At 40.0% G+C, this 15,605-nt stretch overlaps 2 protein-coding genes across 5 annotated transcripts in view; both read left to right on the forward strand.

Annotated features, from left to right (window-relative positions):
* The window catches only part of lsamp (limbic system associated membrane protein), a 605,659-nt gene that overhangs the window by 579,095 nt on the left and 10,959 nt on the right, over positions 1–15,605 (forward strand). For all 4 annotated transcript variants that reach the window (XM_075473938.1, XM_075473939.1, XM_075473940.1 and 1 more), the window contains one exon: positions 14,524–14,672. In XM_075473938.1, the coding sequence (XP_075330053.1) occupies positions 14,524–14,672 (149 nt within the window). The remainder of the gene's footprint in view (positions 1–14,523; positions 14,673–15,605) is intronic.
* The window catches only part of LOC142388547 (apolipoprotein A-I-like), a 282,451-nt gene that overhangs the window by 35,466 nt on the left and 231,380 nt on the right, over positions 1–15,605 (forward strand). The window lies entirely within an intron of this gene.

A 15,605-nucleotide genomic window follows, 5' to 3' on the forward strand; every position in this document is an offset into this window, starting at 1 on the left:
TGCAGCCCATTATTAAAGATAATAATTCATAAAAAAGAAAAAGAAAAATAGAAAAAAGTGAAAAACATTGTTTTCATAGCTTGCTCACACTCGCCCTTCTATGCTCATATTTATTCATATGACTCTTATGTTCTGACTGGATAAAGATAACTTATCACTGCGTCTAACATTGTGGATGTAAGGAGTTGTGGGATGGAACTGTCTCCTCTCCTTTTGTGAAAAATGATCCTGTGCTTAAGGAGATTAAAAAAAAAAAACATTAAGCTCCCTCCAATGTACAGAATTTGACCAGATCTTATCGTGTCTGCCACATAGATGCTGACCGACCATTTCAGTTGGAAATCTTCCCAAGTAAAAAGTTTGTGTAAAGATAAGGAAACACTGGACACATATATCTACTGTAAACTAATTCTGTCTGGTTGCTTCATTTCATTGCTTTTTTTCTTCATGTTTTCAAACTCTCATTTTTGATATCGTCATTTAACTTGTCAAAAGAATAGTCTTAAAGTCCCAGTCTAGCTGTTAATATTCCCTGAAAAACTCATCAAAATTGTATAGAATTTAATTTATCTCATGGCATTCAAATGATTCCATAACTCTTTCCTCATTCATTGAACTGGGTTCTGTGAATATGCTAATCTAACCCCTCCCATATCTTTGCCAGCCAGCAGCTGACACTGTCTCCTCCGTCTCCTTTTATGAAATGACCAGTTCTAATATTGGGGTATGATTACCTCAGCCGTACATGTCTGCAACAAAGAGCTATTCTCAAGAAAAGGAGTCTACATTATAAAAGGCTGCATGAAAATGGAAGTATCAGAATAGGAAAGTATTCACTTTCAACAATATCAGAAACGCAACTAATGGATAATGATGTGAACCCTCGGCCTGATGAAGTTATGAGCTGATAATGTGATGCTGATGTCCCTGCTTCCTGACCACTGATCTCAGCCACTGCTTGAGTGCAGGAAGTGTCAATAAGAGAGGGGCAAAGACAAATTACATTAAGAATGTAAACTTACGGGTTGACGGACATACCCGCTTGTAGCTACTCACATTGTTTCCAAGAGGAATGATAGGAACGGTAATAGACTTTATCATAAGTTTGGTGATAAGAACTAGCTGTATCGGGTAAAAGTTGTGAAGCAGCTGTCTTAAAAAGGAAGACTGCAAAGATTTAGTATTTTTAATGGCACACTGCAATGCCCCAAAATGAAATGAAATGAGATTAACTCAAATTAAATGAAAAAAATACATTTTCTATTCATTTCATATCAAATGATTTCTAATGATTGTGTTGACTGCCAGTGTAGTGTAAAAGCTTTTAGTTAGACATGAAGGCCTGACAGAATTTTTGTTTTTGTGCCGTCATAGCCAGAAACAGGAAATGTCAGGTCTGCTGTCTTCAGAATTAGCAAAAACACACCAACTAGCTTCTCCGCTTAGCTTGTGCTAATTTATCCTTGTACTTTTCACTAGCTTCTCATTTTATTCCCTCACAGCATATCCATACTAGAACCTATGGGCAGTCTGATCTTGCCTCTCTTAGGCTGTAGGTGGTACTCCCCGGATTCAAAGCAGAATTCCCCAGTCATAGTGTCGATCGCTGATTTTGCTTCTCGTAACAAACAAAAGACATCGTGTCAAGGCTAAAATCTTGGGGGAAGGAATGGGTACCTGGAATCTAAGAAGTTTATGTGGTTATGTTTGCTCCTGAAGATGAATCTCCTCAAATCTAAATACATGTGTAGCTAGTTAGCGCTGTTCCCCGTAGCCTTCGAGCTAATTAGTTCAATAATTACAAATGTTTGCATTTGTTTTCTACTCTACAAATATAGTCATCTGAAACCCTTGCAAATGACAAGTAATTTAGTTTAAAACATATTTATTAAATGTAATGTTAATAGAATGATAATGATACCATTGGTGCTAAGAGTAGTTCTCAATATGAATGTCCTTCACTGTGAAATTTGCTGTCGACCTCCAGAAAAGCAAAGGCTCAAATGACAGAATAAAGGATGCTTATTTAATTATACAATGATTCATTATAGCATGGTTTTTTTCCATTTATTTTTTTATGAGTTTGCAGATGTTTCCATGATGAAGAAACATAAAAAAAAAATCCCAATTTTTCTTTTTTCCAGAATTCATGATGTTCGGGTTAAACAATACAGTCATGCCTCTTGTCCATGTTTTCTTCTGCTCTTCCACTTTAACACTCGAACTACCAAGGCAGTCATTTTGACTGCTTTCAAAATTTGCAACGTCATAACTCTGTTTAAAAAAAAACTATGTACCAATAGGACCCTGACTTTTCCTAAATATGTGTATATTTTATTCTAACATTGTTTTACCATTAAAATTTCAAACTACAAAAAAGATCTGAGTGTTACTACCTCGAATTACCATAGCAGTCAAATTGACTGCATGCTTTTTACATGGGGTGTCATATCTTACTATTTGCTAAATTTTCCCGCTCTTTTGTCCTGCTCTTTTGTCCTCTGTCCGCTTTGTTTTTTATGCTTTGTGAGTCTAAAACCTAGTTATAATTTCACTCTAAACCCTAGAGAGACAAAAATGACAAGTAGAAAGATATGACAGTTATGGAGGCTTTAGCCAAGCTTCAGAGCCTTGATGAGGAAGAATCGGACAGAGGAGCAGGTTCAGAGAGTGATGTCTCTTGGTGTCTGGAAGAAGCTCAGACATTATAGTTTTCATTTAGTGTCCTGTTGTGTTTTTTACCTATTCCACCAATTTATTAATGATAATCCAAATTATATACAAATAATGACCATAGCAGTCATTTTGACTGCTATGGTCATTCTAGTAGTTGCAGAATTCTGGTAGACCGAGTGTTAAGAAAGCACAGAATGAATCGGTTTGCACACGTTTATATCTTCGGGAAAGACATATTTTCAAAAAAAGATTTCCAAAGTTTTTTCTTTCTTTATAATGTCACAAAATCAGTGGATTAACTGAAACTCTTCTAAACATGAACAAGTCATTTTCACAGAGGTTTCATGTTGGCAGACAGTGTCAGTGCAAATTCCTTGTTAATGTGATTGCACCCTTACAGGTGAGACAGACACTTATGACTGCATGTACGATTCCCCTGTGCATCATCTCCATCACCTGTACTTTCAATGTTTCTAATTACTCCATCTTTATAAGTATATTTGAGCTGTACAAAAGTACAGTAGCTTCTTTCCATCATTTTCCATCATTGTTTTATCACAAGCAAAAGTCTTATATATATTATTATTTAAGCAAAGTCTCACTTTATTTGATGCTGATAGTTTATCTCAATCACGGTAGTTTTTGAAAAGCTTATGTTTGAGACTACCACCTTAAGGGTAGTATTTAAAGGTGATTTTACCACAAACAAACGGCACCGCTGCTCTCTTGGAACATGATTGAAAGACAGGTACTTTTGATCCAGTTATCTGGCATGAGGTTCCAAAAGCTTCACTCTTGCCTGCTCAAACAAATCAAACCGAAGGAGAAAACACTCCACAGTTCAAACAAACTGCTTGGCACACGCTTGCGAACACACACTGGGCTGCGGCTCTCTGAGCAGAGAGGCTTAACTCACCTTCATCTGTGCATATCCACCTTCAGTCAGCCTCATCAAGTCTTGGACCTCCTCAGGCGATAAAAAGCTACTCACGCTTTAAAACATAAATGAATCATAACATCATAGCATCTCTGACTTTCAGGGATCTGAAAGTTCACAGCACATAAAGATGCAATTCACGGCAGTAGGCTTGCCATGATGTTAAAGGAGCAGCCCGTGAACTACTTTGATATCGTGACTCTCCATGCTCTGTGCTCTGTTTGTCTTTCTTTCGTGGGCTGTACATGATGGAATTTAAATCAACCAGTAAATCATGCAGTGCCGGTTGTTCCCGCTCATCATGTTGATGAAGATTGTCAGTTCATCCAGGTCATGGTAATCATAAGAGCTTGAACAAGGGCAACTGGACTTCTTCTTGGATCTTGAAAACATTTCACCTCTCATCCGAAAAAGGCTTCTTCAGTTCTGAACCAGATGGTGGGGAGTATCAGCTTATAAGCAGAGAGGCTCATTACAGTCACATGTGTCACTGAACCCCCTGACCAATATGCGTGTCGTTCGAGCCATTCTCTCCAATGAATTGTCTACCTGCCTGAAACCTCGAGTTTAGTGACAGGATCCAAGGTGTGAATGATTTTGAACTGCATTGTAGGTTCTGAGAAGGTGATACCTGAGACCACCTCCTCTGTTCAAAGATGTTTTTTCCAGTTTAACATAGATGGCTTCCTTGACTCCTCTCTCAAACCATCCGTCTTCTCTGTCCAGAATGTGTACATTACTGTTCTCGAAAGAGTGTCCCTTTTCCTTGAGATGTATGTGCAGCGCTGAGTCTTGACCTGCAGAGGTGGCTCTCCCATGTTGTGCCATGCGCTTGTGGAGCTGTTGGTTGGTCTCTCTTATATACTCTTCACTGCCCTGCACTGCGTACATGACACCACTTAGTTTTCGATTGGGTGTTTTGTCCTTTGGGTGAACCAGTCTTTGTCTGAGGGTGTTCTTGGGTTTGAAGTGCACTGGAATGTCATGTTTGGAGAAGGCCCTTCTAAGTTTCTCTGAGACTGCCACATGTGGAATTACAGTATGTTTGTGGCTGTTCTTTCTTGCGTCTCTACTGGTGTGGTTAGGTACACTATCAGCCCACTGATGCAGCGTTCTGATGACAGCCAGTTTGTGTTCTAATGCAGCGGTCCCCAACCCCTGATCCGTGGGTCCTTTGGTACCGGGCCGCAGAGAAAGAATAAATAACTTATATTATTTCCGTTTTATTTATTATCCGAGTCTGAACAATGTTTTATTTTGAAAAATCACCGAATTCTCTCCGTTACATCCGTCTACGACTCAAGGCCTCAGTATGCTTCTCCGTCACTATCCGTCAATCCGTCTCCATAGTCACGGAGAGGCTTTAAACCTTTCGAAGTTCTCCATCGGGATGTCGGATACGCAAGGCAATTCACCTCCCGATCAGTAGGCGTCGCTACGTTAAACGACCCAATCTTGCGACGTCTATCGTGAAAGTCGTTGATTGATTGTTTACCTTCCGGCTCCGTTCCACTCCTCACAGTGAATGATGGCGACCTCTTCAATAAGTCGTTCCTCGATTTGCTCCATTTTTTAAAAATGTTGACGGGCACACAGTAAACTCTTTCAAAAATGCCGGTGTTGTTGTTGTGAGAGGAAGGAACTAACTAACCGGAAAAGTGATTTCGGAAATTATGTTGTTAGCCGACCAATCACAACCCTTGCGTTCTCCGTGGCCTCGATGGATAGGTAGGAATTTTGGCCGACGCACGCAAGTGACGGAGAGCCTCTCCTGGAGGGTCTCCGTAGACGACCATAAATCAGCCTTCACTCTTGACACGTGTAGCGTTACCGGGTATTTATATACCTATTAAATATAAGGATTTATGAGATGTTCTTACAGTCTCAAATAAACCTTACCTCGAATTCAGGGCACCACCCACCTAGGTTTTGACTTAATTTAAGTCACAGTCAGGTAGGAAAACTGTTTGAAATCTTACGATCCAGGTGTTAAATTAATCTTTCGATTAATATTCAATTAATATTCAGTCTCATATCTCGCTACTTTCGTGAAGTTCTCGTTTGGTTGGACAGACATTACGTAAAGAAAGCATACGACACAATCTGTGATTATAACATATATATAGATATATGAGCTGTTTATTACAATGATATGATCTTAGACATGAACCTTTAAACAAACAGGAGATGCATGGAATATGGGTGATTATATAAAACACTTAGTGAATATAAAATAAAATATGGGGAATGGAGAGATACTGGATGTATTCAAATAGTTTGGGTTGGCTGACTATTTGAAGCTAAATACTGACATTTCGGATTAATTTATCATTCTGTGAAAGCCTCGAGACATCCATCAAACCCACTTTAAGGTGAAAACGGGTCGGTCTTACTGTGCTGAAGTTCTGTTTAGTCGGAACATGGCAGCGGCCACGCGGGGTCCGAGGGGACTTCTCTTCCGTTCTCTGGGCCTTCCTGGCTGTCGTGGCTGACTTTTTAGCTTCTCCGTTGCTCCTTTCCACCGGGAAACGGGGACGATGGTGTTGAGGGTTTTGCTGTTAGATGATCGAATCTTCTGATGTCAGTGGGTCCGTTGCTTCTCTGATGAAGTGAACTTAAGTTCACAGAAGATTAATAAAAGGTTGCTTGGAGTTGGCTTTCTTGGTAGGAAAAGGTGATGATGGCGTGAAACAGCGGAGGTTAGGACGTGCGACGTAGAAGGACAGGGATGGCGAGGGACGAACAAAAACACGTAAAACGTGCATCTTCAGAGTATTTCAATCTGTTTCTTTGTTCGGGTCTTCCTCGTCTTTCTTTGGGTCCTGCTCCGTCCTTCTCCTTCCTCCCCTCCGTCGTCTTCTCCACGGCTCATACTCTCATCTTTCCGCGCTCTTCAAATCTCTCTGAGCAACTCATCTGATCAATTCTCCATTGTTCTCCCTCTGAAAACAAGAGCGTGCTTCTGGAAAACAACTAAGAAGAGACAAGACCCCTGAAGCGAGCCAGCAAACGAGAGAACTAGAGAGCCAGAGAGCACTAGAGAGCGTGTTTTCCGCGGGTTCCGGGTTTTGACTCTCGGAGGCGGGGCTTACACTACTTTTTCAGCCAATGACATGCTTGAACTGTGTGCATGTCTGTGTAAGGTGATCTGTGCTATATGGGGATTTCTGGATTTAGACAAAGAGAACTCTTATTTCTCCATTACTCCCATCTCATAGAACATTTGTCTCAGTGATTCTGAAAACACCACATCTTGTTAAGATATGCAGATTAAAGATATAACATAGACTTGTAATATAAAGACATCAAAATAACACACATGATAAAGACAATTATGACTTTCAAAATTCAGATGAATATCTATGAAATCGTGACATATGAATAGTGAGCCATACAATGTTCATTTTCTGTGTTAACAATGGGGACACTAAACAAATACCAAATAGATACCGAAGGGACATCGTTAGAAGTTAATAGTTGCATATATCTTGTCCATTTTACTGAGTCCTCTGGGATTTAAATGTTCAACTAATCAACACTGCAGACCACTAGGGGGCAATGTGGTTCCATCAGGCAGGTTGGGCGTTTTCCACCAAAATCAGTTCTTTGTCAATATTTAAGCCAGAATCGTACAAATTGTTTCTATATGCGTCTTGTGATCAAGCTGGAAACCTGAAAGAAATTGTACACGGTTATCAAACACATTTAATATAGTTTTAAGATTCGACTAAAAGTGAGTCTTCTCAGTTCGTGTGTAGCCATCTGGTCGGTTTGCTGGTGAAAAGGGGTGTTAAAGTGTCAACTTTCGAGTTATGGTCTAGATAAGATAGTAAGTGTCCCACTTTTCCAAGAGTGAGTTCTTTGTTCATTCGAGTTTTCCAATTTTTATGGCAAGTGTCTGTTGGAGTTCGACTCCCCAAAAGCTCTTAAGAGAGTTGTAAATTAGGCAGTTTCTGTCTCTTTTTCCTTTGTGGAAAGAAAATGAAGATCTGGTTTATATCCACATACGTAAACATCCCCCACAGGAATGTTGGTTTTGTCAAAGTTTGAAAAACTCTTAATCCACACGGCACTGTGACTGCTACACACGTGTCAAGATGCTTGTCTCGGTCACGTGATACATTAACGCTAATATTAAACCCACAAGCTAGCAAAATGAGTAAAAAACAGACGTCTTTGGAAAGTTTCTTTGCAAAGGGAAAAAGGCCCAGTGAGGAGACAGAAGAAGAGCCTATGACCACTAAGAAAAAGAAAGCTGCCTTTAACAGACAATACAAGGAGACTTACTTAAAATATGGATTTATCGCGACAGGTGATTCCCACGCACAAAGCCCGCTCTGCATAATATGCGGCTCTCCAATGAGCCAATGAAGCGTTCAAAACTGCTTCGCCACTTGGAGACCAAGCACCCTGCATTAAAAAACAAGCCTATCATTTTACTTTGTTGTAGTTATCCGGCACACTTTAAAGGCCGGTCCGTGAAAATATTGTCTGACATTAAATTGGTCCGTGGCGCAAAAACGGTTGGGACTGCTGTTCTAGTGGATGATGTGAGTCGAAAAGCACATACTGGTCTCTATGTGTGGGTTACCTGTAAGCCTCATTGTTAAGACTTCCATCCTCTTCAATGTGCGCAGAAAAGTCCAAAAGAGGCAGTTTGTAGTCTTTTGGATTCTCCCTTGTGAATATGATGTTGCTGTTCACTAATTTGATGTGCTCTCTGAAAGCCTCTTGAGTTTTGATCTTGACCCAGGTGTCGTCCACATATCTGAACCAATGGCTTGGTGTTGTTCCTTTTTATAAGGTCAGCGCTTTGCTTTCCACTTCCTCCATATAAACGTTAACCTCAATGGGGGGCACTGCAGATCCCACAGCACAGACGTGCTTCTGTCTGTAGAAACACTCATTGTATTTGAAATAGGTGGTGGAGAGGCAAAGGTTCAACAGGACACAGATCTGATCAGGAGTGAAGTTGGCTCTGTCGTTCAGTGAGTCATCTTGCTGCAGCCATTTCCTGACAGCCGTCTCCACTGCTGCTAAAATCAGTGAGCAGGTAAAAAGTTTGGTTACATCAAAGGACATAATGGTTTTACTTGGAGACAGTTTCAGATGTTGGATCTTCTTCACAAACACTGTGGAGTTCTGTATATGATGGGGAGTGTTTCCTACCAGGGGAGCTAAAATGGAGGCAGAGTGTTTGGCAATGTTGTATGTGACTGAGTTGATGCTGCTGATAATGGGTCCTAGTGGGACTCCCTCCTTGTTTATCTTGGCAAGTCCATAGATGGACCGTGTGGCCTCCCCAGGGCAAAGTCTGTGGTAGAAAGTGGCCAATGACTTGGTCCTTTTCCAGGTCTTGAAGATAATGTGTGACTTTCTTCTTATAGTTGTTTGTAGGGTCCTTACCCTGTAATGTTAATCCTTACAGAAAAGTGCGTGCGCAGCTAAATACTGTCCAGTCATTCATATTTAATCCATTAGAATCAAATGTTTTCCAAGGTTGGTCTCTCTCTCTCCTGCTCTTTTAAGAAGCTCTTAAAAAACGTTCATGCCTGCTTCGAAAGAGGGAAAAGCCCAAATAGAGCTGTCATCCAATGTGACAGACATATATGTTTGTTGTTTTGTCAGCTCATACATGGCTGTCACAACCACCAGACCGTTTTCAATCATCTCCAGGTTACAAGTCTCAGCAGAACTCTCCACTTGATTACATTTATCATCAGCCTTGAATCATAGCCTGTCACTTTCCCTGGCAGGGTTAACCTACTTTCAATGCTTGTGCACGCTGCAGAATCAAATCTGTCCATCTGATGATTTGCTCTGGTCTTTCATTTGTACAGGCCATAGACTGCAGTCCTGCGCTCACGCTGCACGCTTTCCCCAAAATTGAGGGGTCAAATAATTTCAAACCAGGGTTTAACGTAGCACAGTGGCTCTGTGCACCAGAAGGAAATTGTTGGGAGGCATCCAGTAGAGCTCTGCTGCCCTCTTCCTGTGGCGAAAGGCATCAAGTTAGGATGAGATCCCTTAAAAAAACATCCCTTCCAATGAAAGGTAGACTAGCATAATTTCTGCCAACTTCTCTGATGATCTGTTCCAGTCTATTATGCCAGATGAAGAAGCTGGCAGACACTCAGGGATATTTGAGGGATAAACTTCAGACCACAAGTTAGGGAAGTTGGAGACTGCAGATTTGCAAGTGCCAACACATTAAAAGTTAAAAGTGGGCAGCAGAAACTTTTATCTTTAATATTTTCTATTGGTGTGTATACAAGAGTAACATAGGCACTTACATATAGCGGTATACAATGGTGTGATCATTAAACATGTTTGTATACACCCTCAGATACAGATTATATTTTTATGTTTTAAGAACAAACGATTGCAGAAAAAAAAAAAGGCCAAATAGACAATACAATGAAAAAGGATTTACGACGAGATGATTAAACTGTCCGCATAAACATAACAGATAAATTACATAAATAATAAAAAAAAAATTAAATTAAATAAATAAAAGAAGAAAGAAGGGGGAGGGGGGGGTGTGTTGAGGCAAAAAGATCCATAAATGGTTGCCATTTACTGTAAAATTTGCTCAAGTTTCTTCTACTTGAATATCTAATTTTCTCTACTTTCAAAAATGACAGTCTCTTTGATCCATTGTGTACTGGATGGAGCTGTTCTGGATTTCCAATTCAGAAGGAGGTGGCGTTTAGCTATTACAGAGGTAAAAGCTATTACTTCCAATTCTTTAGCGGAGTATAGGGTATAGTCTTCTGGAAGACCAAAAATGCCAGTGTGTGGTGAAGTGTGAATAGTCCTTGAGAGTACCTTGGACATGGTGCTGAAGTAAATTTGCCGAAAATTCGTAAGAGCTGGACAAGAGAAAAACATATGCGTAAGGTTGCAGGGTGAGCCTCCGCATCTGTCAGACATCTACCATATTTTGGAAAATCTGTGCCAACCTTGTTTTCGAATAATAGCATCTAAATAAAACTTTAAATTGTATTAAGGTCAAACGGGAACAAACAGAGGTTTTATGAATTACTTTAAGTACGGATTCCCACCAGCTTTGATCAAAAATCACTCCCAGCTCACGCTCCCAGGTCTCCTTTGTGTTGGTGGATAAATGATCATCGTAAGATTGGATGGAATTGTAAACTTTTGAGATTAAAGACCTTTTTGAAGGATTAACTTGTAAGAGTTCACCCCATGGCTGCTTCGGTGGAAGATGAGGGAAGTTGGGAAATAAGGATTTTGCACAGTTCCTCACCTGGAAATATCTAAAAAGATGAGAGGGTGGAAGATTGAATTGAGTAACCAGGTCTGCGAAAGAACAAAAGATCCCTTCTTTATAGAAATCCTCAAAACATTTCAGTCCCTTATCATGCCATAAGGAGAAAGTAAAATCAGTAAACGCGGGTTTAAAAACAGGGTTCTTTAACAATGGGGTTAAAGCTGTGGGAGCAGTAAATTTAAACTGTTTCCTAAACTGAAACCAAATCTTGAGTGTGGCAATAACCACAGGGTTTAAGGTAAGGCCAGAGGGGTTAGCGGTCGTTGGGCCGGTCAGTAAAGCAGAAAGAGAGACTGGGGGACACGACTGTGCTTCCAGCTGATACCAAGGTACATCAATTGACTTGGACCAGAGTATAATTTTAGCTATGTTTGCAGCCCAGTAGTAGAATTGAAAATTTGGCAGAGAGAGGCCGCCATAGAACTTACAGTTCTGAAGTACTTTTTGTCTAACTCTGGGTATCTTGCCATTCCACAAAAAATGACAAATAGTTGAGTCAACTGTTTTAAAAAAAACTTTTTGGTAAAAATATAGGCAAACATTGAAAAAGAAATAGAAATTTTGGCAGAACATTCATCTTCACAGTATTTATTCTCCCAATCAAAGAGAGGAAGGGAACCCCATTTTTGAAAGTCTGCCTTAATCTCGGCTAAAAGGGGGGAGAAATTTTCAGAATAAAGAGATTTGAACGACCTGGCTATGTTAACCCCAAGATACCTAAATCCCGAAGGGCTCAATTTGAAAGGGATGTCTGACTGGGAGAGTTGCATCGCTAGTTTATTGACAGGATAACATTCACTCTTGGCAACGTTAACTTTATATCCTGAAAACCGTCCGAATCTACAAAAGTGTGAAATAATGGCGGGGCAGGCTCCTACTGGATTTGTGACTTATAGTAGCAGGTCATCGGCGTATAACGAGGCAGCAGAAACTTTTATCTCAGTTTACGTAAACACCAAGAAGAAGCACTTAGGGGCCACAGATTCAGTTCACTGCTCTTTATTCTCCTGTTTTCTGCTTTATTAAAGCCAAACCCCCCGAAACCTGAAAGTAGCTCTTGGTCCCAGCTCCCTGCAATGCCTTGTATTATCTGGGTGGACTTAGGGGCCTTTTTAATAGTGCAGTCACTTCTCATGAAGACACTGGAGGATATATCTGCTGGCCTTATCAGTGGGCAGGGTTTTGCTTTCAGATGGAGTGGGGACACTGTCTGTGCACTTGGCCTCTCTTTGGTCTCTCTCTTTGGCTCTGAAACTCCAACACACGCGCTTGCCTGTTTTCTCAAGGTGTCCCTGTGGGAAGGACCTCAGCACTTTATCAAGTTCCCCCACTTCCCTGCAAGCCAAATTATGCTCTGCTATGATGTGAGTTTCCTTTTTTATGTTAATACGCTCTATCAGCCAAGCATGCGTCAGCACAAACCTCTCGCTCCCCCTGCTCAAATTCCGATTACCAATTACCCAGACTTAAACGGGATTAAGTCGCGGAGCCTTAAATGAACTTTACCTCATTCAAGATGTGAAAGGTCTCAATCAGCCCATAACAAGCAGAATCCATTGTGGGTACATTTTCATTAAGAGTTTCATCAGGGATTGATGATGTATGGAAGAGTTCATCAATGGGGTGATACAGTCTGAGTCAGCAAACTCTATTGATTCATTTGCTGTAAACTGGGTTCAAGGTTGGCATAATTGATTGTCAGATGGTCATTAAGGTTCTCCATAGCATGCTAATATTTCATCCAAAAGTGGAAAAAAGAGGATTCCTATTTGTTTACGATACAACACAGTCTCAGAGCAGTTTGTGAAAACCTGCTCGAGCTTGATCAGCCAAAAAAGGCCTCCGTTTTGAGTTTTAGGGCTGTGGTAGTAGTTGCACAAGGTCACTCCTCACCCAACCCAGTCATTTTGTTCTATTTTGTCACAAAACCACACACTTTCAAAAACCCACACAGGACTGGAGAGACCATGCAAACACTACAAAAAGGGGCCCCAGCTGACATTTGGACGATATCGCGAGCCAGCACACCACACCTATAAATGTAAAAGATATAATGCTGAAGGAAAACAAAGAATGCCAAAATGCATAAACTATGAAACAGTCAAAATGCTTAGTTCAAAAAGAAAAAAAAAAGAAAATGGAGAGGATAAGAGGAAGTATTTAACTAACTCACTTTGCAGTAAAATGTATCCTGCCATTAAATCAAATAGAAGTTTTAAAAAAGGTATTTAATTGCTTGTATATAAATGTTATTAAAGCTAAAAATGTACTGAAATACAAGGTCCCATATAAGGAGGCTGAGAGAGCTTGTCACAGCCAGCCAACTGCCCTTTGCTGCATCTTATTAATTTCTCTACCTTTCTTACTGTCTCTCTCAAATGGCTCTTTTAAGGCCACTAAAGCACAAAGATGGTCTTTGTTTTTTGCTCACTAAAGGTACACAATGTACCTTTAGTGAGCTTAGTGATTTTGTACCTTTTAAGAAAGGTTAAGCTAATTACCTTGTGAATTATGTCTGTACCTTACAAGATACTTTTCTTCCAACTCTCTTCCATGACACATTCTGGATATAAAATCTCCTTTTCGTAGCTTCTCAGGTAACCATCTTATCCCATCTTATCTGCAAAAGGCACAAACATGAAGCTGACATGTAGTAAAGTGAAATGCCTTCCCTTTATAGTCACAGGTGTTACAAAATCAAAACGTAAGAAAAGAAAAAGGAAAAAAAATCCATAACTCGTGGCCATTTGCACAAATATAATCATTTGGATTTCACCCTTTTCACAATTTCAGCCTCCTCTCATGTTAATGAGATGCCCTGTTGATCCAGGGCAAAGAAAGTGTGAACTTTGCAATGAAACTCTGCATTTCTTCCACATTTTTACTCAGCTTGAGTTGTTTTGCATTGCTGACAAATGGTTCTGTTTTCAAAGCCAAATGAGAAGGAGAAGTAACGGCAGAGAGGTAAAACCAACCTGCTCACTGCTTTATCCAAAAGCTTCCTGCTTTGTATCAAACCGATAATGGAGCGGTTTATCTCAATTTTTTTTGTAATCATGACATTACCTCATTAATTCTTTTATTGACTAAGTTTGTTGGCATGACACTGACGACTGCATTTGCAAATGACTACCTGCAAGAGTGGATCATTCCTAATGAAATATAACCGTTATTGGTTGAGCGAAAAGATCTTCTCATATACAGTAACACATGTAAAGATATCTCAGAAAATATAATTTATATATAAATAATTTATGATTTATACAGCAAAGAAAAAAATAGAATATGAGGTGATTATGATTATGTGTTTTTAGGGCGTCTCTTTTTTTTAAAAGAAATAAACTGTTACTTACTCGGTGTTATGTGTCCTGTAGCAGCTGTATTCACACCACATTCACAGAGAGCTGAAGCCTGTGTGACATGTGACTGAAAGGCTGATAATCTGCTCTATCTTTAGAGGCGGCTTATGACTACATTATCAGAAACAGGGCAAACTGTGCATTCTATTTTGGCAAAACATTTTGTTATTATTCTACCTACAGTAACTGCACTGTAACTCAAGGCCTGTGATTCTCACTATATTCCTCTGCCACCTCCCTCTGTTTCTCCTCTTTAGGCTGTCCAATACCCAGGGCATCAATATCCAGATTCTTGGCACTACCACTGTTCTCATGATTGCCAATGTCACTGAAGAAGACTATGGGAACTACACCTGTGTGGCCTCAAACCGATTGGGTGTCCAGAGTGCCAGCCTTTTCCTCTATAGTGAGTATTTATGCTTCTGCCACCAGCTGCACACAGTAGGTTAGAATTGTATATACAAACATATGTATGCGGAAAAAAAATATTCTTATCATATAAAAAAATGGCAGAAATATTCTAATTTTATCTCGACACCATGTTGAAATAAGCCACCATATAAAACTTGCAAGTTTCAACGTGAAACTGAGTGACTTTGAAATGTTAATTCCATTAACCTAATTTCCCATTGAATCATTGAAAATCAGCAGGGAAGAAACTCACTGGAGTTTTTTTTATATATTTTTTTTGTGCTTCGCTTTAAGCTCTGCTGCTGAACAACTGGAAGCTAAGATGAGAAGTAAAGCCGCTCTGTGTATCACTGTTAGTCATTTGGCGACTGGGATGAGCTTATCTCTGCACGGGAGTCACTTAACAGAACTCTTGTGGAAACGTAGAAATATGGCACGAGAGGGAAGGTGACATCTGAAAGCATGGAAAGATTTAAAGGGTTTAACTACTGTCAAAGTCAACTCAAAGTCTTGTCAAGTCATTTTTGTTTACACCGCCCAGAAAGTTGTAAATCACACACATCGGAGGATTTTATATTTTTTCAGTCCAATATGACAGCCTCAGTTGAGCAAAAAATATATATCAGAGAGAACAAGAGAGGATGGGTTGCTCTTCCAAGTGATATATGTAAAGGACAAATAATTGATTGTCAGACTATAAATGTCTGAAGAATATAATGTGGTCCGTGACCTCTTCACCACCACACAGTCACACAAGAGGTAAAGCTCAAGCACATCTAAAAGAGATAAATAAATGCACAGAGGCAGACACACAAGGACAACATGAACAATAAAAACGGACAAAGAAACATGTGAGAATATCATTTTTTCCCAGGTTGTCCCAATCCACTTTCATTTCCACAAGCTGTGCAAACAAGAGCAAAGAAGT

This window comes from Odontesthes bonariensis, chromosome 9, assembly GCF_027942865.1.
Source record: "Odontesthes bonariensis isolate fOdoBon6 chromosome 9, fOdoBon6.hap1, whole genome shotgun sequence".
NCBI classification, from domain to species: domain Eukaryota; kingdom Metazoa; phylum Chordata; class Actinopteri; order Atheriniformes; family Atherinopsidae; genus Odontesthes; species Odontesthes bonariensis.